This window comes from Lates calcarifer, linkage group LG10 (assembly GCF_001640805.2).
Source record: "Lates calcarifer isolate ASB-BC8 linkage group LG10, TLL_Latcal_v3, whole genome shotgun sequence".
Taxonomy (NCBI): Eukaryota; Metazoa; Chordata; class Actinopteri; family Centropomidae; genus Lates; species Lates calcarifer.
In genome coordinates, this window is record NC_066842.1 from 17391342 (window position 1) to 17416889 (window position 25548).

A 25548-nucleotide genomic window follows, 5' to 3' on the forward strand; every position below is an offset into this window, starting at 1 on the left:
ATTTTGTACATTTACAGATCTTTCTGCACCAGTCAGTGCTTCATCAGCTGCACATAGAGTTGTGTTTATCAGCTGCCAAATGCCTGTGTGATGATTATGCTGCGGTAACCTTTCACATGGACACACCTTTAGCCTCATACATAATTGTTTTGTAATTGTGATACAGCTCTGGCAATTTCAGCATTCCAGCGAGCGGCTCAATTTCCATCCACTGGCTTGGGATGCTGTAATTAGATGCAATTTTCCAAACATCTAATCATAAGTAAAATGGTTATTTTCACCAGACAGAGTTTTCTGATTGCAATCACACAGACATTTGTTTTCCACTTTTCGTTCTTTTGTGTACCAAGTGTGATTACGCAAGCACCCGGTGTCAGCACAAATTGTCTTAGCATTGTAGGTGAAACCTGTTTTTGGAAGAACAGTGTTGCTGCTAATGCATTTATCTGCAGGATTAGATTAATCTCAAGGATTACGGAGGACCTTTGGTGGAGCTCTTTTCTGCTTCTATCACACAACACAATGATTTAGGATTGTTTAATATAGGTCAGGGGTAGACTCTTACGTCCGGAAGTCGCTTGCGAGAAATGCTGGCTCATGAAACAATCCATTTGCTGAAGTGAAACTCAGAGTTATGCTGGAGGTGCCGCCAGAGTGTGAAATTTCAGTAATGTGCAGACTGAGGTGAATTTTGCGTGCCGTATTTATGCCATGGAGATAATTTGCATTCCATTATGTCCCTTATTTCAGTAACCTAAGTCTGAGAGCAAGGGTATTTGGCTGGGCACGGCGGAGCGTGAGTGGAAGACAGCTAAAACCTCAGTTACACTGATATCCACCCCTATCTATGGGGAAAAGTACACGGGAGAGACATGACCCGCCCTTCTCTTCGCACCAGATTGACATTTAGTTTGACGGTTGCCAGTGGAATTCTCTTCACCTATTATTGCGTGCACACTCACACGGACACACGATTTGATTTAGCAACCTCTCGGGTGAAATTCCAGTCAGGGGATGTAAAAGCTATTATGCACTTGATGCTACTCCTCCAGGCGAGTGCATAAATGAACAAATAAGATCAATCTCAATTCAGCTGACTTGAAATAATTGCCTATTTGTCACAATTAATTTCAGAGCTTTGACTTGAGACCCCTTGATATTGATATTGAATTCCCCATTATTACATACCTGAAAACCTGCTCATTAAATGGAGCTGAATTCAAAGAATTAGACTGTGTGTTAAATGGATGATAAGAGGGTCAAGACAGGCCCAGATAATTTCCCTGTCTGTTTGAGGTGAGGAGAGGTGAAGTAATGCAGAAGCTTGAAGTTAATGTGTGTGAAGACACGACTCCACCTCTGTCATGTCACAAACATAGCTTAACCCCTCTAGCTCTGTGTGTGCACACACTCTTTGATTTCCTGGTGTTTGTTCTCTCTTTTCTCCAGCAAAGATCCTGCCTTTCAGTCGATGTATATGTGCCTGTTTGTGTATGTATAAGGTGCAGTGTGTATGCACAATATGTATAAAGGGTAATCCTCTCTTGGACGGGGACCAGGGGGAGACGAGGCGCTCATCTTCACAGGAACTAATCACCCGATCCCGCCTGCTGTTTACAGAGGCAGTCTCGCCAGCCAAAATCAAATGCAAAGCCCATGTTAATTGCCTTAATGCTGCTTCTCTGTCAACCATGGCTTGGCAGCGGCCCCCAGCACTGGGCCACAAAATGAATTCTTTTCACTTATTCAGTGACTACCAAAGACCAAAAGGTGGTTTCTGCACCTCGGCTTTGCATCCATTTTTAACCTCAGGAAGAGCAGAAGAGTGGTGCGGGGAGGGCAAGTGAAAGTGGAGGTCGGGTCTTTGTGGAGAGAGGGAGAGAGCAGGAAGTTCAGTCCTGGCTTAGGTCATTACTGGGCAAGAACTATTAGTCTTGCCGGGGTCTAGTATGTCAGAGATGGTAATTGAGTCCGTCACTGTGCAGCCTGCTGTAATGAGAAGCTACAAGCCTGAGATTTGACTAATTTCTTATATGCCCAGGACGACACGTCAGCCTGGCCATCCTGTGCCTAATGACTCCCGATAGTTAATGAAGGATTGGTGGGAAGACTTGGATGGAGCTTTGTATTAATGTGCTTCAAGAGCTAGTGCACTCTGGAGACTTGTATAATGACATTCCAAGGTTTTTGATGTCCTGGCATTGCACTGTGCCACTGATCAAAAGTGGTGTTTCATTTCTGTTTGTATTTATGCCAGTAGTTCTGTCAGATGAGTATATTTTATTGATTCATGACTGCTGCTTTTTTTTTTTTTCTTTTTTCTGTGACACTTAATTTATTTTACCGTGTCCATACAAATGAATGAATGAAATTCTTTGTGCAAGTGGGAAAATCTTCAAAACTAACCATTTTAAGAATTTCTTGTTCCATGTTAACAAATATTGAGCAAACTTATTTAGCTGAATTCCTATGGGTGTTGATTGATTATAGGTAATTCTATGTGAACAAAATTGCACACACTGTATGCACACTTAGAGTATTTGCTCAGTCCTAATGCACAGACAATTGCACGTCCCTCATACTGTGATTTCGACATCAGACTAGTGATCTGATCTTTCAGATGCAGCTAAATTTCCTAAGTGACATTTTCAAAATAAAAAAAGTGTGTTTGCTGGAAAAGATGAGCATTAAAAAACTGCCCCGTCCTCCCTCAATATCCACACGCTTTTGAAGATGCTTTGACCCGCTCACGTTGTCTGCGTAGCCTCCGATAGAGTTGAAAATGTCTTATACAGAAACCAGTCAAGCTGGTAAACATCACATTTCACCCCCATGTGATTCTCATCTCCACCGTGTCCGCCACGGGTCAGGAGCTCATCTGTCCTGAAGGAACAGCACAGCAGCTGATTATGATGGATTATGATAGATTCCTCCTTGACTGACCTCTGCAGCCACTGGCACAGTCTTTACTGCACTTGCACACACACAGACACACACAGGTAGATGCACACAAGTTTATGGTCACAGACAAGTGTAAACACACACACATACACACATAAATATTGATGCACAAAAGTGTGTGCAGTGTTGCAACGTGTTGGAGTGGGAAGGTACAGTCACCCATGGACACACTGTGATTTAAGTCTGCACACACACACACACACACACACACACAGAGCATCAACATCATGCAGTGCCACACAGTGTTGACTTGTAACTGAACTTGTTGTAGGTTAGCTTAGATCATTACCAGTCAGAGGCTTGAACCAAGACACCTAGTTAGCTTACTACAAACTCACATGAAAGCAAATAAAACTACCAGGAGAAAAAAAACACTTCTAAAGCTAAGCCCATAGAGTGGGAGCTGCTTTCACAGCAAGCCATTTGTTTTCATTTAGTTTGGTGTCTTTACTGGTGCCGTGCAGAGCACTTTGAGTAGTGTGTCTCTGTCAGACCAGACCAGCCACCTCTGCCTCCACCCACCAACACCACCTCAGATGGTGCTGGTGTAGCAGCAGTAAGGACAAAATGAGGTGCATGGCATTAACTGCGGGTGCAGACTGATGTACGTTCAGTCACCTGGTCAGCCTGCTGCTGAAGTGCTGCTCTTTGCATTTTCCCCTGCTTTGAAATGAACCAAAGGCCATCTGAAACAATGGCTAAAGTGGAGGAATATCAAAGCAGATGCTGATATTGACCCAGTGGGAAGACGCTGCAGCTCTGAGTGTGAGTCTGCATGTGATACGGAGCATCAGGAGCACTTACGTGTTATGCATTGAGAAGGAAAGCGTTGGCTTTCATAACATTAGCCCTATGAGTGTATGAAGCTTTTTCTCAATGCAGTGTGAGAGCACGTTTTCACCATTACCATGACAACACAGAGGTCTAGGGGCTCTGTGTGTGAGTGAGTAAAACAGAATTACAGGTCTGAGTAATGCAGTCATCTCTCAGAGGGGAAGTGAAGCCAGATGACGCGGAGCTCACCAGCAAAGGAGTACTAAGCGGGTGCATGTCGACACCAGGATCGCGTTGGGATAGATTTAGATGAGCAAATACTGTGCGCACACCTGCTTAAACACACAGTCAAACACACGGAGGCACAGAAAAACACACAAATTAACATCTCCCACGCATCCACTTTCTATCACACAGAGGATAGACAAAACGCTTAACAGAGAGTAATGAGAAAGTGAGATATCGCTATGTTATGAACTCATTACCCTGACTGTAATTACAGTTTTTAAAAATTGGTCACCTAACGCTCTCCTGACCTTTCTCATTGCTGATCATGCCTTTTCCTGTCACGTTACTTCTGTGTCTAAGTTGGCCTTTTACAGATAGCACATAGACTGAAATCTTATTGGAATGACCTTTAGTTACAACATCAGCTGCCACGGTGAGAACTATTCATACACCTGCTTCCTTTTAAACTAAGGCCCTCCATTTGACTTATCACCATTTTGACTCATTACCATTCGGTTGAGTAGATATTACATTATACAGAGCGATCAAGTGAGAGGAGACAGACAGAAAGACGGAGACAGAGAGATCAGGCGTTGGGCTACGGGCACTATTTTCTCTCATCTGCATTCTGTCGAAATAAACATTTCCATTGAAATGCCCCAGCCATCCCCCCTTTACCCCCTCTCCTTAACGTGGTGTCTCTATCTCACTTCCCTTTGTTTCTTCTCCCGCTCACCTTGTGCTCCTTCTTTCTGTTCCTCTATCGCTCTCTTTGCCCTGGTGTTTTTGGCAGATATAGTTCATTCCCACTGCTTTTCAACCCCTGCAGTGACTCCATGGCCTGGCTACACAATTAGGAGCTCATTACTTGCTAATACACAGACTAGAAGACAGACAAAGGCAGTCTGTGCCTTTTTTGTTGTGCGCTCCCCACTTCCATCATTTTATCTCTCTCTCTCTCTCTCTCTCTCTTTCTCTTTCTCTCTCCCCAGGCGCTTTTTAAGTAAAAGGGTGCAATTTCTCTTCCTCTTCCTTCTCAGTCCTCTCATCATACCCTCTGCTACAGTACATCTTCTCTGCAGTGCATAATGAACCTGTGTGTGCTAAGAAGAATTAATAGTTCAATTTCCATCTCATAAGCATTGTTTTTATTAAATTAAATGTACTCTCAACCCATATACTGTACCTATGACATCTGAATTTCTGCATGCCATTTTCTGCCTCATTTAGCATCAAATAAGCTTAACTGTTATACAAATTTTGTTTACCTTATTCTAAGCAATGTCTTTTTTAAAGAATTTGATGCCTTTATTTGCAGTTGTTTTCTCTCTGTCATGTTCAGAGCTCAGGCTGTGCGACTAGAAGCAAACCGTACAGCATAACAGTCTCACAGGTGTATCATAAGGTCAGCCGTGGCAGCTTCCCTCCGCGCCACTGTGTCTGCATCATTTTTCACTACTATCTGGCCAGCTCTGCGAAAATGCCAATTTTGCTCGGTGAGGGGTCTCGCGGCGTAGCGGTGGATGAAGGGTGTGTGCGCTGTTTACTGGAGTGCCCGGCGGACAGCCGGGCCGCGTGATGAAAGGGACGCAGGGGAGTGTTGACATTTAGTTTTGTGCCGCTGATGGGCCGGTGCCGGGAATCAGAATTAACGGCGCCGATGTATTTGTTTGACAGAAGAGGCTTCCTCCTCAGGACTGATGAGTAATTCAAGCCCATGAGAAGATATTTGTCTGGCTGGCATTGTTTGTACTTGAGAGCACACCTCTGTGGTCATACCCCTGTGCACATTCTTGTCTATTTTTGTCTGCCTTTGTGTCAAACTGTACTGCTTTTTGTCTGATTTAGAGTGGCAAGCAGCTTGTCCGCGGTGCCAACATCTAAATCTCATTTTAGCCACCGTTCTCCTTCTCATCCCTCGTCCCCCCTCCTCAACTCCATCAGCTCCTCCTCTCTGTGAAGGTAATCCCAAGGTGATGTTAATAGGCTGGGATGCTGTTGAAAATGCCACTGTCATCTCTTAGAGGATTAGATGGACAATTGCTTCTCTGAAACCCAAGCCAAGTGGTTAAAAGAAAACTGCTACAAAACAACTTTTCTGAAAGTGCCTTACACCACTACTGTGTGAGAGTGTGTAGTGTGTTTTTTTTTTCCTCTGTGCCTTAACAGTGCAGCGCTGGATTTTATGCCCTTGGTATTGAGTTTGCATAGTAATACATTTCTGTTCTGATCTCCATTTCAATTTAACCGCAGATGGACTCATAAACAGCCAAAATAAACCCATGCTATGGGATTATAGGCTCAGTGTGATCTGTGATCCCAGATTAATGAAGGAGCGGTGTGTGATTAATGGGGCCTTGTTTTGCCAAGCCAGGCTAATTTGGCCAGTCACCGTTCCAATGAACCAAAGAACCAAAGGCAGTATAATTGCAAGGCTTATTTGATAAAGGAGATGCTACTAAATGGGTACATAATAATAAGGCAGAGGCTAATGAAACAACCAGCATTGTGCTCATGTTGCCGGAGAGCTGGGTGTGCTTGCTTGTTTGCAAAGGATGCATCTTAATGTTGGATGGATCCATACGTAAGAACAGAGAGATAGCTTGAGGGAAACAGTTGCAGGACATAATTACATGAACATACAGCTGCATGTTGTCCAGTACAAACATATTGTATATACAGCCATTACTTTCTGCAGCTCATTTTCTCCACAGAGCCCCATGAGTTTACATTTCACTTTATTATGCCCTTTACCTTTATAGAGAGCATGTGTCTGCGTATTATTTGGGTTCTGTGAAGCAGAAACTCAACCATTAGTAGTGGATTTGAGTCTGGGTAGATTTAAGTGTGAAATGCATTGGTTTTTTAGTCATCTGCTTTTTGGATTATTAGTTATGTTTCATTTGAGTCTATGAAATATGCACATTAAGCAGCTGGTCTTTGTTCATAATCATGCTCGCTCTCTCTCTCTCTCTCTCTCTCTCTCTCTCTGACATTAGTTTGTCTCTACAAGCTGGTATTCTCTCTTCCTCTCTCACTCTGCCTCTCTGCTCACTCTGGTGCTATTTCAGCCCACAGATGCACTATCAATAATGCAGCCTCTTTAACAAGGCTGAGGCTTTTAAGAGGGTTTGTCAGTGCCCCTCCCTTCTTGATGCCTGCTAGTTGCTGGGTGGCCACATCCTAGTGGGGGAAAAAAGTCTTCGATTTTGTGCTGAAACCAGAAATAAACCAGCCGTTAACAGACATTTTATGTTTTATTTTTATCGTTATCAAGGCTTTTTATCTTCTGAACCTCGCCAGTGCTGGAAAGCTCTCAGCGCTGGTAGGGCAAGAAGTCACTGTCTCGCCAGGGATGTAAAGAACTGAGCACTGACTGCATAGCTGTAGGCAAAAATGAAACGGCAGCTAAAGCAAGAAGGAAACGCAGCCGTTCTCTCGCTCGACAAAGTTCACATTCTACTTGAACATATTTTGTTTGCAATACTGTGCAGACAACAGAAGGCTTGTGAGGCGCTGCAAACCCCAGACAGCCTCATGCCTCACTGTTAGTGAACTATCTTTGCATGGGCAAAACCCATGTGGTACAGCCTGCTTAATTTTGTGTGTGTGTGTGTGTGTGTGTGTGTGTGTGTGTGTGTGTTTGGATTAGAGGGTCTTGAGGAAATAGAAGCTGTTTGTTTTCTGAGTAATGCTTTCTGAAATCACGGTTATCCTTCACTGTCTGTGATAATGCCATAAGCTATAGGAGGTGAGAAAACTTCCATTTATTCTGGCATGTCGACTGAAAACAGCACAGTGTTTGATGTGAGTCCAAAAGAGTCAATCCCAGGCTGAAAGAATAAAACAGTATGTGTAGAATATGCACTCCTGGAGTACATAATGATTGTGTGCTGATGTTGCCATATCCTTATATCCTTATCCTTATTTTTGAAAAAAGAATTACATGAAGAAAGATGAGATGACTGCCATTTATTGTCCATTGAAGAAATGTTAAAACTGTTAAAACATCACGCTGATGTTGGTCTCAGTATCATGTGATATTATACAACATGGCTTATATAATTATTCTATGTTCCTTCAATGAGGAATTTGTCTGTAAGAGCTAGTATCCTTATTTCATTAAACAGAGAATGCAAAGTCCTCTAGCCAAACAATAGCCTCATGATCTGCTGCATGGATGGTGGCTAATCCTCCTTTAGCCCATAGAGAGGACAAGCTTGTGGCCCATTGTTTGTTCCCCTCCAGATGGAAGAAGGGCGACTGTGCGGATGCCCCACCTGTGAGAGCTGACCACTGCTGTGGCTGATGCTGTCAAAAATGAAACACTCTTTCCTCCTGAGGTTGGTGCTAAAAACTTTTTTAGATTTGGTCTGACAGTGGGTGGTTGCTGGGACATCCTTGGACTCTAATTCCTTTATTCCCAGGGTGGTGAAGTCAGCTGGCAGCAATCAGCCTGGTTGTCTTGATCTGGTCATGACAAGATGTTAACCCTTTTCTGCTGTTGCTGTTGGGGTTTCTTTTGCCTCATTTTTCTCCTTTTACAGTCTCCAGCTTGGACTAAACATGGAGACAGAAACATCTTATGTATTTGGTTAAGATCCCCTGCAGAGGGATTTTAATCCATGTAAAAATGCTCAGCACTGAATATAATTTTTCTTAATGTGTCTTCTTCCACAAACACATGTTCAATAAACTACTGCAAAGGATTAAAAGTACATCTGCTCCTTAGTCTTCATCAAAAATTCCAAAATCTATGAATATGCAAACATAGAGATGCCTGCAGGCGCTGTGGCGCGCCGCGTCACACCCACTGCTGTAGTGTCGCCGGTCCGATTACACTCTGAACACAGCTAACACAGCTTCACAAACCACAGTTTCTATTCTAAAGCCGAACTTATGATTCTAAACATGTGTGTTGTATGTGGTATATAATTGTTCAGCAATAAATGAAGAGCAATGAGTGGGTGGAGAAAGTCGCTTCTTTACTAATGTCAGATTTCTCAGGATGTTGGCACATGTGTACTGAAATGCTCCTGCCATTAGTTGCGCAGACAGATGTGTGTGGCTCAGAAAGCATATTTGTGTTTTGTCATTTGGATATTTGGAATGCCATGTAAAATGGAAAAAGCATAATGTTGCTACAGCCCAGACTTTAGTGAAGGAGGATTCTTAAATATTATTTTGCTCTCTTCAGCAGCTACCATGCTGCTTTTGTTTAATGTTCCTGCTTAGTGTGCCTCCTCTGCTCTGTATACAGAAATAAATGTATGAATGTAATCACAAGAATGCTGTACTTCTATGTCAAGCACAGAAAAGGAAATATTCAATCTGCTATATTATGGTATTGTGCCAATAAGCAACATCAGGTTCACCTACAAAGCATGTGTCTGTGCTATTTTATACCTACAGTGCACCAGTGCTTAGTTGACACAAAACAACAGTGAAACTCTATAGGGACATAAATAACAAAGACAGAGAACAGTGTAGTTTTAACTTTCAACACAGTGTATTAGCACATAGGAAGGTGTAAATAAGCAGCTGCACCATGTCTCATGCTGTCTGTATCCCTCTCCAGGCCAACTGTAGAGTTTAGCAATGAGAAGGACTGGAGTGCATGTGGAATTCCAAATTTGGAGAAAACACAAAATTAGTGAAATATAATTTCTTTTAGTTTTCGTTATCAGCTTCAGTTGCACTCCTGTTGAATCAATACAACCTTGTTATACACAATTACTTATATTCTGTAAGCCAATCAAAATTGTTACGCCTATAAGTCTATCTTTCACTGTACTGACTAGCTACACATAGTGTATCAAACTGATTACATAGCATAGATAACAGTTTAGAATTTAAGCTGATTGTGAAAGAGTGAGATAGATGATTAATGCCCTGTAATATGGAACAGGCACTTAGAACCACAGTGGCATCTCATTTGTCTTAAGTCAAGAAGTTGTTTTTATCTAATGGTGGCATCTGTCTTCACTGTATTACCTCTACATAAAGAAGATCTGAGTCCTCATCAGTAGAAAAGTGCATTACAAATGAACTTGAGCTGTCTGGCTGAGTCCTCTTTACTTCCTCAGTAAACAAAACAAGTGATAATGACTGGATGAGAGATCAATATGTCTCTATTACAGATCCCCTAAAAAAGCCTGCAGCTTTAGACGTGATTTAAAATGACAAACTGTGCTGCCTCAGAGCTGTAGCACATTTTCTCATTTTCTTAGGATAATACTAATCAGGATTACGTAACAAACCACGCTCACAGCAGTCACTCCAACCAGAGGCAAAAATGATTTCATCTCATTACCATTACATTGGATTGGCGACCAATCGTGACCTTTTCTTTCCTCTTTACAAACTCTGTCTTCACTGTTTTTTTTCCCATCATTCCTACTGATGGTAACAGTTTTATTACTCAGATCTTGATGTGGTCACAGATCTAAACAAGCAGTGCTACAATATTACAGAAAGCACTTAATTTTGGAAGTGAAAGCTAAGGTGAATGGCAGAGTTATTACAGTCAACTGTACAGTGTTTGAGAGCTACTCACAGGTTTAACTTTGACCTAGCGCTTTTGCCATAGTTTTGCAAAGCAGCGCCTGATTTTGTCATTCTGACATTTCAAGGGTATGCACCTCCAAAAATGCACTTTATACAAGTGGATAAACCTGAGATTTATGTAAAACCTGTCTGGTTGTAGGATTATACATGTGGCTCAGTTGTGGTTCTTTGCTGCTGTGTCAATGAAATTGCTCAGTGAAATGTTATAGAAAGGGTGGCCAAAGCCATGACAAGTGTGAAGTAAATAAAATAAGAAGAAGTGAAAAAAGACTAAAGAATGAAATGCAAATGTACAAAAATGTCAATTTTCCTTTCAGGGTGAGGATGTGGTTATGTTTAAGTTCTGGACTCTGTTGGGATGTAGATGCCAGAGGTTTATCAGAAGAATATGGAGCAGGGAAGATGTTAGCTGTTCTGGCCCTTCATATCCACATTCCTCTGCTCGGGGAATAACAGAGGCTGTTGAAGTAAGACTGACTCACATCAACATCCTGACTCTTTTTCCCTTTTGGGGAAGTCTTATTTTGGGAGTGTGCTACACAGTAAAAGCTACAATAAAAGATACGGCCTATATATTCAGTATGCCAGACACACCACAAAGTAAACATACAACACATGGCATTATAGAAGTGAGAATACAGCATTTTTGTATACGTAGAAACTGGAACCTACACCGATCAGAAACAACATTAAAACGAGTTAGTGGTTTTAATGTTGTGCCTGGTCGATGTATGGGAGTGCAGTATTGTGGATACATGACAGCATACATTTGTCCATTGCAGTTGGGTTATTATTCTCAGATATAGAAGAAAAATGGAGAAAATCATTGTATTAATCACAAATGTATGGATTTTTTTGAGAAATGGCTATTTCAGTTTAAGGATTGTCTGCAGCCGTTGTGTGCTGAGAGCAAACATACTAACAGAAGCCACAATCACACACAGTACATATTGTTACCTAATGCCATGTCACTGAATGCCATGTCCGCACCTAGCAATTCAGCATCCATTAATGTGCTCGCTGGTACATATCCCATATTTTTACCCAGACTATGAATTAGAAAATACCCACAGAGGTGTTCTGTCCATGTTCTCCTCCGCGCTTTATTTTCCAATACACCAAAACAGTAAAAGAACTTTTGATTTATCTCCCCTTCTATTCCGCATATTTCCATTTACTCTATTTTTTTACTGCTCTTATTTTCAAATGCCCATAATTTGCATCTTTATTGGAATTTGCCAGGAGAATTACACACAAACAGTAATACATTACATGTTACCTAACTATTCAAAATACTATTATCAGTAAATAGTTCACAGAATGTATCAGGCACAGTAGTGCAATTAGATTTCTGCTGTGGCGTACTGGAACTATGGATGCAGGGCATGTAAACGAATTACCTCACTGCAACAATCTCAGTATGTCTGAGTTTAATAAGAACCTAATGATCAAATATGAAAATGTCTAATCAGAATATTTTCATAAAGATCTATCACAGCTTAGTGATGTAAATGTACAGTTTAAAGATAGTCACACATGCCATGAGCGTCACATGAAAATAAATCTCATGCTGTTTATTTTCAAGGCAGCTTATAGAACAGCCAGTCTATACCCACAATAGGCACTCTGCTCTTTTGTTCAAGAATGGTAATGTTGAGCATATGTTTGCCTTCTAGGGCTTAAAATCTGCTTAATGTCTTTTGATTTTTCACTTTTTTAAAGCCTAATTGCATTTCTAATCAGCTTTTGTTTTGTATTTTCTTCATTGGGTATTTACGCTCTGTTGTGGATTTTATGGGGATTTAATTAATGATTTATGTGTGTGCACAGTATGCATGCATATGTTGATCTGAGCACTTTTTGTGTTAATAATAAACTAATTTTATCTTAGCCTTTTGTGAGAGCTTAATTCTTCTCATATAACAATGAAGTTTAAAATGAACTGTCGGTCTTGCTAAATTACCCATTTAGCTTTGTTGGCATGAATATAACTGTAGAGTTGACACTGCTGACAGAGTAAGTACAGTGCAGGTGGTGAAGTCTTGTGCCCACCCCACCCCCAAAAAGCACAGATTTACAGAACTTCCTCCCAGAAAATAGTCTCCATGCAGCTGAAAATAGGCTGAACAACGGCTGAAAGAGGCAGAGGCCTAAATGTAGCCGGTATCACGTTATTCTGGGTTTGCTGTTTCTTTCCATGCATGACTGCCCTTTTCTTCATCTTTGCCCCATTAAGGCCTTGCTTGCTCTGTTGCTCTGTGCTTATGCTGCCCTGCCTGTGTGTCTGCCTCTCTGTAGGGTGTCTTTAATTGATGCAGACCAGATTCTTTACACTTGTGCTTATTTACACTGGGCGCTTCAGTGAGCCGAAGGAAAAGGTTGGGAAATCTTTTCCTCTTTCTGGGAAGCTCTTTCTCTCTGTCTCTCTTTCTTTGCCACAGACACACACATTGAAAGAGACAGCCAAATCACATCCACCCCCCACCCCCCACTACACCTCAGAGCCTGCTTGTATAGCCAGCCCATTAAGAGTAGAGTGTAATTGAAAAATAAGTTCTTATCCCTGAACCTGAAAAGGCTAGTTTTTTACTCCAAGGCTAGGCTATATCGACTCACTCCTCCCTTATCCTCCAACACAAGCAGACATGTTTGTATTGACATCATCAGGGTGTAATGTAACTTGACTTGCTCTTTTGCAGCTTCAAACAGAATTTCACATAATTCACTTGAGACTGTTTTAGCCTGTAAGGTGAATATTATTGAGGACAAAAAGCCGATGTTAAGGCATGGTTGATGAGGCAGTGGGATTATTTCTATGGATAAAAACTTTTTTTTTCCCTCTGGAGAGCTCAACAGCCTCCCTCTATAAACAATTTACTGTGATACATCTTCCATAGCCTCAGTATAACTTTCACTTCTACTCTAGCTTATAAAGCATACAAAGACAGCCCGATCAATTTTTTGGTTGCTGTTTCAATCTGAGGCCCAACCTTTCACCCAGGGCTAATCAATGCAGGTCAGATATCTAAGTCTGCTGAGGAACATGGGGTTAAAGGAATAACAGCCAAGCCAATAGTCATCTCAGGTACAGATTTATATCACTGACCTTTCATGCGCAGAGCACAGGGAATAGAACTTGCTTAGGGCGGCTATTACTAGGAATCTGAGGGCTGAAAATGATGTTACTGTCCACCTCTCTCTTTCTTTTTTATTACCCCTCTACCTTTTTCTCCCATAATTGTTCCAAGTAACTCCTGTCCAGCTGTATCTTGATATTCCCTCCCCTCCCATTTGTTCCCCTTCGTCCATTCATCTTTTACCCCACTTTTCCTTAGTGAGCTGTCATTCTTAATATGTTTTCCTTTCATGCTGATGTGTTAACACCTCATTGCATCTTTTTTGGTCCTTATCCCCACACTACACACTACTTTTCACTATCTCTCTGTTGAGTATCGCTGCAACATTCTCTGTGTTGCCTTCAATAGCACAACCCAAGGTCCAAACATACCCCAAAGGGTCTATAGGGAGGCCATCTATACGCTTCAAGATTTATTAAATTTTCGATAGCCTCTGTCAAGAGTAAAATAGATTTTATTACCAAATTACCTGTCCAATGTTGGGGCGGCATGCTGACATTTGGTATGAAAATATTCATAAGGCCTGGGAGACAGTGGCAGATGTGGGTGGCTGGACTGTAGGCTGCCGGCTCTCGGCCCGTCTTTGCATATTCATAGAATTGCTTAGGGTGCACCGAAGTCTCCTGGCTGCCATTTCCCAGAATCATTATGTATGAAGTGTACCCATGGAAAGGAAGTCTTGGAATGAAAGTTGGAAGCTTGCCATTTATGCATTGACTTGATTTTTGCTTGTTCAAATGGGCAACAGTGGTGTGGTCAAAGATATTGAATAATTGACAAACCTTTTAAGAGATTGTGGGTACGCATTTCCCAGATCTTTCCAATTCCATACCCTCAACATTTTAATTTCACAACTTTTTTTGCATGTGGGATGACTTTGATTTTTGTCTCCTTGCTTGTGACAGTCCTCAAGGTCTAATTTAAACCAGAAACCTCTTCTTATAAAACTTATTTTTCTACCACATTGTGGGGCTTAACAAACATATTGAGCACTTCTCCCTCCTCATAAAATATTTACACAGCCAATTGTTGAATTGTGCATTGTCTATACCCATGTTTGCTAGCTTGCAGAAAGCTTTATTTCTTTGTGCATTACCACAAGCAACTGTCAAAGAGTGGAATAGGGTGAACATGCTATATACATATATATAATACTGCCAGTGGTCAAAGACTCTACAAGGTACCTTTAAAGTCACCCTCCAGTCAAAAATAAATGTGTTTTGCTCACTTTAACTTCATTTGGATAGTAGACCTTTACTGTCAAACATCACACAAGGTGATGCATGTGTGGAGTTTGGCACTAGGCTGTTTTCAAATTCTGATGATGGTGGAAAGTTTCTCTGTGTTTGCCTCAAATCTGACCTGGTGTGAAAGTACAAGCATGATCTTGTTACATCATGGCATCAAGTTTGTTTGCATGTCTTGAAATCGTCAGTGTATATACACTGATGATGGACTTCCAGTGAATTCGGAGAAATCATGTGGCCTGCGATTAAACTTTTGAAAGAAAACATATTTGCACATTCATAGATCTGGATTTCTGTGGAGCGGGAAGAGTTATATGTACTTTTAAGAATTTCAAACAAAGTAATTGAACTTTTTTATGGAAATCAGTCATATCGTTATCAAAAATTGTGATTAATGAAACGGGCCAGTGAATTTATTTAAACATATCTGGAGGGGATCTCTAAACTTGGTGTAAATATGAGAGATATTTGCTTTCATTAGTGCCCTTATGTTCTGAACATAATCTTAAACAGCACAGCAAATTATGCTCATATTAAGTGACAGTTATGACTCAACATTAAAACAAAGAAAATATTGCAAAAATATTCCAAATTTAATTTCAGTGTTATTCAGAACCACTGGGAAATTAGACTAGTGTTTATGCTGGGAGTTCATTTTTATTTCAAATTATAATTGAGGGAGGAGAGGTGCACTCTATATATACAGTACCAGCAACAGCAGCTGAACTGAAATATGAAGAGGGAAGAATTTCACCCCAAGTGAACCAGAGAAACTTTCTGGAAGTAGTGCAAACAGAAAATGTAAATGCTAATTAAAAAAGTATCCAGACAATACCTGAAAGATCCTGAACTCTATGATTTAACAGTTTAAATAGGGGCCTTAGTGGACACAGCGTGCTGGAGGTTGGGAAAGGATGGGAGGCAGAGGACAGGTGTGCAGAAGCAAGGATAGTATAGTCAATATTTACCCTGAGTAATTGGGCTACACTTCCCCCAGCAAGATACACAGGCGTCCAGCGTCATCCCTGCCTTATCTCCTCCAGCTCTCCCTCAAACACCCACTGTGTGACCACAGTTGTACACAGCAGTGTTGTGCCGCTGTGGATAATGCCCGGAGCTACCCACAACTTAACAGTTCAAAGCATATGGATGAATGAGTGAGTCACCGTGCGTGGACACTGTCATGTCTATTAAAATCCCCCAGGTCACCTTGGGAGTGTTGCAGTTCCCACAGAGAACTGTAGGGAGTTATTATTCTGTTAACAAGCTCATAGAGCTGCCTGTAATGAGCTGTGTAGCCACACTTACTGTGGTAATGAGGTGGGCCTGTTTTTACCTCAATGGTAAACCACTGTAAGTATTCAGGCTTATTACTGTATCGATGGAATGACAAGGGCATTGGAATAAGATATGTGGAGCCTGCCAAAAGAAGGGCTCATAACCTGGATGCAAGAAGTGCTGCAAAAGGTTTGCTATTGGCAGTGTTAGAGACTCATGGGAAAAGATGAGCTGTCTGTCAACCCTTTTTCTTCTTCTCACTCTTTTTGGCCGCCTGTCAAACACACACACACACACACACACACACAGCACTCACAGTCCTCCCTCTGTCCTCTTTCTCTCTCTTTCTTTCTCTCACATACTCTCAAAGCAACTCTCCAATTAACCTGATGCCTCTCAAACCGCCTGCTCTTTGAAGTCATTTTATATGGCTCTCTCCTTCACTAGTTGTGTGTGGGTCTGAATGGACATTTCCGTGGTATATTGTTCCGTTGTGTTGTCAACATTGAGTGGCCCTAATTAAACTTATTTCTGTTTAAGGCTGTGCTTCTTTAAACTCTCATAGAGGCTGCTGGCTGCTGAGGGACCTTTAGCAAACTGAAATGCATGTGAAAAGCCTACAAATCATGGCTCTATTATGAAGAACAAGTCAGATGGCGCTGGTAAACAAGAGCGCTGATTGTGATTTGCAACATTTATGTGACATGAACGTCACCACTATGAGTCAGGGCAGTAGCGGTCTGCCCCACCAGCCTGAAAAATGGCCTGTTACATGTATCAAAAAGACAACAGCAGCTGATATTAGCGTCATCTTTGTAATAACATGCTTTTTTACTGTGATACATTTCAGTTCATTTCAGTAAAGTGAGTAGCCTTACTCCTTGCAGTGTTACTGTGTTGGTGTACCTTTCCCTCTTTTCTTCTCCTAAGTGCCTGTGTTTGTGTAGGTTCCTTTTGTCAGAAAGAGCTGAACAAACAAGGATGGCAGGGGAAGAGCCAGGAGAGACTGTGTGAAGATGGAGGTGTTTTCTCAAACAGATAACAAAAAAATGACATTTGGCAGTTTTCAAACATACCTGGGTATCCAAGAGACTCACCATTATAAAGAGCTGTCTACAAGAAAGACTCTCTGTAACATCATGTGGGACAGGTATACGTGGAATATCATACCACAAGGTGAGAACAGTCTATTGTTAGCGTTAGTTTTGTGAAGGTAGTAATTAGTAATATGCATAGCAATTTTCTTTGCATCTATTCATCAACTGTTGCATTTGGTGGGTCCTCCCACCACTGAAAGAAATGATAATCAAAATGCTTTCCAGTCCACATAAATTACAAGAGCCCCTTTGTCTTGATCCCTCACTTCCCCCTTTTTCTATATTGCCTGAGACAAAAGAGGGGTTTGCATCATCCCCACAGAGGATCAGAAGGGTCGTGCTGTCTCGTTTAAGAGAGCATCTATACATGGTTTCCAGAACCTGCTGCGGTAAAAGGGCAGCAGGAGAAGGGTGATGTAAGAACCGATGATTCAGTCGTGTCAGTTATTCAGCTGTACTCTGCGAGCTGGCTACATCTACTAACTGAATATCAACTGTGTTGAACCTGCGAGTTCTGCTTATGAATTCACAAGCATTCAAAGGTCAAAGCTTTCTATTTGTATCGGAATAAAACAGATTCTTCAGTAATGAATACTGCCTTGTCAAGAATGTGCCACTGTGATGATTAAATAGAGAAAACAAATGCTGTTTCTTCTGCAAAAAGTGAGTTCATTTATCAGATTTATTTTGAATTATTAGAAGAACAGAAGCAGCATAGTAAGATATTTAATCTCTTTGTATTCCCATGAAATGAGACGTGTTTAAACGGTCATATTTGTAGAATACTAACCCTATTATAATGTGTGAACGAGATAGATGATAGATGCTATTCCAGCCTCGTCTCAAATGTTAAGAGTAATTAAGTCAAAGCATAGAGGTTCAGGTAATGATAGTAGGAGAAAACAGAAATGTTCTGTACCACCTTTTTTTCATCCTTACAGTTGGACTTATTTAAGAAAGAGAGGTCTGTAGTATGACCCAATCACTCACTGTTTGGGTAAACCACACTGTCACTTAAGGTTTAAAGGTCCACGCGTCTTGGCAGGAGGTGCAGCTCCTGCATGCTGCTCTCAAGTGTAATGAAGTGGCCCTACCAGCTGAAACCCCAGTTTTCAGCACCGCAGCATTAAAATGTTCCCGGGGCCGTTCGGGACTCCTTCATTACTGCCCTGTAGTTTTGTTTACGGGCTAAACTGCTCACTGCATAGTGTCAAACCTCAGCCAAAAGGCCGTGTGTTTCACATTCCAGCCTATTATGCCGCAGCTGCACTGCGTCAACCAGAAATGCCCCGAACTAGTTCAGGGGCACATGCTTTGTACTGACTGTGTTTATTTCTGGCCTGTGTATCTCTGCATCTGTGTCCACAGAATAAATATATGATTTGTTTGTATGTGAGTGTTCTTTTGTGTTTGTATTCTTATCTTCCCTATTATGATATTGCCCAGCTTTACAGTGACACTTACACCCACAATACTGTTAACACTGAATGACCTCCTCCGCTTTTGTATTCATGAGATCGTCCTCTGTTTATTTCTCTGTAGATTGATATGGCTTTTTAAATAGAGCTACCGCCTTTAATATTTTTCTATCTTTAGAGAATGGAGATAATAAGGGTCTTCCATTTTGACTGTGGTGATGAATATCGCTGAAACGCAATATCCCTTCACCTGTCTGATTTCTTTATGAAGTAAGATGGTAATAGTCTGTTTTCCTTCTTGTTGTCCTCCCCTCTCTTCCGCTTCTATCTGTTTATCCATCAGAGAGCCAGCTGCTTCCAGGGAATAACTTCACCACAGAGTGCAACATCCCTGGAAACTTCATGTGCGGAGATGGGAAGTGTGTCCCAGGCGGCTGGCAGTGTGACGGATTGCCCGACTGCTTTGACAAGAGCGACGAGAAGGGCTGTCGTAAGTCCGGTTCAGACTCCATTATCAAGTCTTTTTTTAGCTTTTAGCTGTGCCTTAAGGCAGTGTATTCAGATAGCCCGTTTAGTCATGTCTTCTGAACTCCTGAACTCCTCTCGCTGTGCAGTTTTACAGTCGAAGTTCTTCTCCCTTCTCCCTTCCCTATCCATAGAGCCATGAGGGCCATTTAAACCTAATTCTCTGCCAACTTAAATGAACTTCCCTCCTCAGTACTCAATTCGCTCTCCCCCACAGCGTGCACCACCTCCTCCTCTTCCTCCTTCCTGCAAGACCCTCGGCCCCAGTTTAGCGCCGGGGCAAAACTTAATACCATCAAAGCAAAGGCCGATTACTTCTGTCTGCAGGAATTGTAGCGCATGCATAATTCTACTGTAAGGCTACAGTAATAGTTCCGTTTTGATCCTCACTTTTAGTTGGGTTTGATCTTTCTGGTCTGCTGCTCCTCCTACTCTGTGCACCCCCCCCACCCTTTTCCACACAAAGATGGGATAGCTGATGCAGACTGACTTTGAGGCCCTGCCACACTGAATGGAAACCCCCATCTCCCACTATATTCATCTCTCTAAATCTTTTCTTTTTTTTTACTCCTCTCAGCCCTTCCCTCTTTAGCTCATCTGATGATTTCTGGCTTTTGGCTTGTAATTTGCTTCACAGAGGCTTGTTTTCAATTAGAAAAGCATAACACGCATCTTGCTGAGATTTTTTTTCTTCTTCTTTTTTCCGGCTAATTCTTTGCCAGAAAAAAATCAGATGGTTTGCCCTCCATTCTGTCGCCTCTCCTCATTTTCTTCTTTACTACTCCTCCTCCTTCCTCCTCCTCCTCTCTTCCCCCAGCAATCTTTCCCCTCACTGTTCTCTCTTGTTGGCAGCTCAGGGATCAGGCAGACTACTCTTGACAAAGTTATGGCCCAGTGCATACCAGCACACACACACACACACCCACGCTATATAACCAAACTTTGTGGTCATCAATCTTAGTTTGTAACGCCTTGGTCATTTAACTTATATACACATAGGGAAATTTGATGTCCTAGGCCATCTTCTTGAGCACACCTCATGCCTGTAAGTCTGTTGCATGAATACTTAAGTGCAGGAACTACTGAAATAGATAGGTTGTGTGCCCCAGATTCTCATCACTCTGTGACCTTAAACTGTCAACGACTGTCAGACCTGGGAAAAATAAGATTCAGATTACATCAGAATTTAAGTGTTCCTGTTTTATCTAATCACACACTTCAGGTGTCAGTTTGTTACATGTTCAATCAAATCTACCTCAAGTACTTTGAAGCCTCAGACAAGAGTTTTTGTCATCTGCTGACACTATATGCTATATTGCTATAGATAAAAGCAAGTTATCGTAAAGCATCACACTCAGCCTGCCTCTCCGGGTTGTCAGAGGACTACTCGTGTTTGTTGTTGACGTCTACATTATCTGCTCTGGCATAAGTGGGCCTTATTATCCTCAAATAGATGGCTAGTTGTCAGTCGATATCTCCGGCGACTGCTTCACAAAAGTCCCCAGACAAACCGCTGGCTCCATTAGGCACTCTGCAGGGACAGACCGACAGACGTGGGGAGGGGAGGGGAAAACGAGGGAGTCAGGGAGGGATAGGCGGTAGAGAGGAGGACTCATTATGGCGGCTACAGCAGGAGCTCTGTCTGGATGTCTATTATCTGAGGAGAACACAATGCCTGGAAACTTTGAGACTGCAGCACTGGGTTCTCTGCAAGTAGAATCGTAATTAGTTACCCCCCTCTAAGAAAACACACACGCTCAAAGTGTTTCACACACACACACACACACACACACACACACATATATATATATATATGAAAGACAGTTTGTTGACTTAGCTTAGTCTACTTTTGTCACTGTGTCTGTGTTTCAGTGTAAACTCCTCACAAAATCACTTTTATTCAGTGAAATATTGCTATCAGACTGACTTCTTTTTTTTTTTTTTTACCTTAATATAACCAAATAGGAAATCACACAGGGTATCTGATGATGTCTGTCCACTGTCCTTTGCAATCACGGTCATTACCATGGAGGCAGAGCAGTGTTGACCACCACAGGATATTAAATTTCCTCCCATCTGTAATATGAGCAGGGAAGGATTGCAAGGAGGTTTCCAGGAACATGGTTTTAATTGACCATCATTGTGGGTGTTTACAGTTTTTTTTTTTTTTTTGACCACTTCTTTCATTAAGTAGTCAGTTTGAAGGTGCCAGGATGAGAATAGATCATTAAAACATTCTGTCTTTAGTAACCGCCTCCTCCTTGCCTCTCTCTCTGGGCCTCTATCAGGCATGGACAGTTTGTGCTTTGCATACAGACATATATATATATATATATATATATATATATATATATATATATATATATATACATATATATATATGTATGTATGTATGTATTTATAAAATGTATGTGCGAACATATAAAATTCCCCGGTACATCTTTTGCAGTGGGACCCGTGCCTATTTTTACCACATGAAATTGCACCAGAAGACAGCTGTAGTTAGAGAGAAGATCCCCTGTAAGCCCAAGCTGTTTAGTTAGCAGATTGTGCTGATGTGGGTGTCTCTGATCTAAGCAATACTTAGGCAGAGCCTGAGGTAAAGGTCATATGTGGCGACATCTCCCGGGTGTCTCATTAATGAGAATTTTGTTTTTGGAAACTGTGTAGCTAACGGCGGGGAAACACAAAGGAGAACAAATCAATTTGGACTTGCAAATTACTTGGTGGCACATGTAAATATTCATTTTCTTTTGAATCTGTTTGAAATTTGTAAAAACTCAAACACGTTCCCTCGCACGTACGGGGTTGCAAGGGTCCAATCAGTACAAAAGTGTTTCTTGCAAGACTGAACCACCCACATGTGAACTTGAAGTGACACTATCTGGCAGATTTTCATTTTTTTTTACCAGCTGTTGCGTCGCCTGAAAAATAAACTGCTTATTTGTTGACCTGGCTGTATTTTATTCCAGTCCTATCAGCGGGTGAGTAAGTTCAGAGGCGAATCATGCAAAACTGGTCTACATTTGCTTTCCTCTATTCTTTATTTATTTACTTATTGTAGATGTGTCCCAGTCTGCTACGCCTCACAGGCCAGGGATTGTCTCTCGAGCGGTCAGGGAATGTTTAGTCACCTAGAAAAGACAGGCTTTTCTCTTTTTCCCAAGCCCCACTGCTCCTCTCTTGTTTGTTTGTTTTTCCGGTCCCCTCTGGCACAGGGGTCAACTTGAGTCATGTAAATACTTTTTGCTGGGTCTTAAATAACAGTCTGGGCTGAGGGAAGAGAGGCAATATCTCCAGCCTGAGTCTTATTGTATTAAAGATGCAGCTTATTGTATTACTGTCCTGCTGTGTGAGGCCAAGACCACCTACAGATCCTTTTTATCAAGTCCAATTTTTTATGGAGTGTAACCTCCGCTTCACTCCACAGGAACGTAACTGAATTTTAGATGAAAAAGTATGTGTGTGTGTTTTTTTTTTAACAATATCTCCATCTGCTCTGTGTCGGTGTTCTTGTATGTATATATGTTTTGGCAGGTCTGAGGGGTCTTCAAGCAATGATTCAGAGACAGACTGCTGACTAATTCCTCATACAAAGAGGTCAAAAGTACCATCCTGCTCTCTGGTGTCCATAACGACAGCCTGGGAGAGTGTTAGACGAAATGGATACTGACAGAGGAGAGAGGGAGGAGAGCTGACTGAGCTTACTGGGCCTCAGAGCCAGGATTAGCCTCTTTGCCCTTGTCTGGGCAGGGCATGAGCAGGCAAGAGAGATACGTAGCAGGGCCGAAAGGGTGAGTGGACATGATGTATAAAGCAAGAAGTGGGGAATCAAAAGATGGGGAGGACAGAAATGTAGTTGGGAGTGAGAGAAAAGACAAGAGACGCACATTTCAAAGAAATGACTGTTCTGAGCTAGCAGTCCTGCAGGCTGAGGCCATGGCCTCTCTGCGTGTGGAAGAATGAATTAAGAATTCTACACTCACAAACTTCTGTGAAACTTTCAACTTTCACTCTGCTCACTGCATCAGCAAGACCAGTGGCTCTTAAAGAGCAAAGATCAGAACACATCAACTACATGAAAGGGCTGCTCATCTCCTCATATACTGCTCAAAATCAAGTTGTATTTATGTCAGCATGGCTCTAATCAAGGCTATTGTGCCTGTACTGTCGCTTGATATCTTAATGACATGACTTTTCTTTTGTGTTGTATTTTGCGTTTAGCAGACCACATTTCCCGTATTTAAAAAAAGTCACAAACAAGATGGTGCAGCTCGACCCCCCTTTTCCTTCTGAACAATGATTTCCAATTGAGGTTGACAAGATAAATCTTAGGGTCACAAAAGGATAAATAGGATGAGTAAGACTGAAGAACTTTATTTTTTTATTCTTTACCTCTCTCTCTAACAGTTCCTTTTTTCTTGTGAAATACTGGATAGTTTTAGTCTTTTGGGCTTTAAAACAAGACTATAAAACTTTTGAAAGAAGAAATAATACAATCTTTGACTTCAAATGAGATGCAGTAAAATGCACCATTTCTCACTTCAATGCACTCTGATGTTTTACCACTACAGCCGTATTTGGACTGATATGACCAGCAGCTTATGGTGACTATTGTTATCAAATGTTAGCTAACGTCAGATGAATATTGCTGTGTAACTGACATAGTGGGGCGGCACGGTGGAGCAGTAGGGCTTTTCTTTGTGGTTTGCATGTTTTCTCTGTGCCTGCATGGGTTCTCTCTGGGTACTCTGGCTTCCTCCCATGGTCCAAAGACATGCACATTAGGTTCACTGATAATTCTAAATTGCCAGTAGGTGTGAATGTGAATGTGGATGGTTGTTTGTCTATATGTGTTGGCCCTGCGATGGACTGGCGAATTACCTGACATAGTGGTAGCAGTCTGTCTTTAAAGAAGCTATTTGTGACTTCTGCTATTGCTACGTAGCCAATGCTAGCAGCTTGCTAAGCAGTTTACTACTAACAGTTTACCTACCAGTCTAAATGAAGCATTGCAAGCACAGCATCAAACATTCCTTTACTCTCCAGCATTTGAAAGCAACACCAATGTTTTGTTAATTCCTATCTCTTCTTTTCCTCTACTGAAGTTAGCATGCTAACCAGCTAATTAAGCCCAGCTGGCCCGTCTCATCACTTTCTGATAGCAATTGTCCAGACTCCTCTGAAGGCGTATCACTGCCTATTCTTATCTCATGTTTTGTTAACACAGTGATGGCTTGGCAAGCAACCATCAACACCACCCTCTCCCAGCAAGAAACCACATTCAGCAGCAGAGAAAATGTACAAACACCCCCTTTAAACAAAACTATTTATTTGTTAACTTTATTTGAACTGCTCACCAGTCATAGGCATATTAAACCAGTGACCCGTGCCATTGAGCAATCTTTGCGTACACCGTACAGCCCAATAGTGGCTGTCACCCCAGGCCTGTTTTATTTAATTAGTGTGGGGGACACACAGGAAGGACAGAAAATTGGAGGCTCACAGAAGGGCTGATGCTTTGTCAGTCAGTTTAAAAGTCTATTAATACTTCATAAGAATGAGGGATATAACCATTTGGAGTTTTCATTACCTGATGCACAGTTTATTGATCCCGTTAGCTCTTCCCAACAATTAGGAGAAAAATAAATTATGTTCATTAGATTACTCAAATATTATCGCATTATCGCTTTCTGCAGTCATAACACAGCCGAAAGCCTGGAGCAACATCAATGATGCTTTTTGTTTTTTTATGCGTGTACTGACCTCCACAAAATGCCCATGAGATACTGAGCTCAAAAGAGCCGCTAAATGCTTATCAACAACAAAGTTCTGTTCGACAGCAGGGGAGGAAATGGCTAAAAAGACTCCTGAGACAGATTGGTTATGATTTAGATATCAAGGCTCGCACACTGCCAATTCTTTACCAAACCCACCACGGGTAAGGGAAGGAGTTACTGAGATTAGGAGTGTGTGTTTATATGATAAGAGCAATGACCAATGCACTGACTCTAACACAAAGAGCCATATACTGCTGACAGATGTGGTTTTTTTTCTTCCCCTGTCGTATCCTATTCATGCTTGGTTCTGCTATGCTTCATTATGCGTAGGTGTTCTTTGCTCTGTGTGTGTCTGTGTCTCTGTGTGGGTCTGTACATTTAGGACGACACTGTGGAAGAAAAAGCAGGTGGGATTGGAGGAGTTTTGGGGACTTACACTGGAGCATGTCTGGGTTTGTGTGTGTGAGTGTGTGTGTTTTTAGCCTGGCCCAGAAAAAAAAAGCTGTCAAGAGAGCAAAAAGAAAAGAGAAGAAAAT

The 25548-nt window shown here is 41.7% G+C and overlaps 1 protein-coding gene across 2 annotated transcripts in view; it reads left to right on the plus strand.

Annotated features, from left to right (window-relative positions):
* Positions 1-25548, plus strand: part of ldlrad3 (low density lipoprotein receptor class A domain containing 3) — a 71003-nt gene that overhangs the window by 6849 nt on the left and 38606 nt on the right. For both annotated transcript variants that reach the window (XM_018664083.2, XM_018664082.2), the window contains exon 2: positions 19051-19197. In XM_018664083.2, the coding sequence (XP_018519599.1) occupies positions 19051-19197 (147 nt within the window). The remainder of the gene's footprint in view (positions 1-19050; positions 19198-25548) is intronic.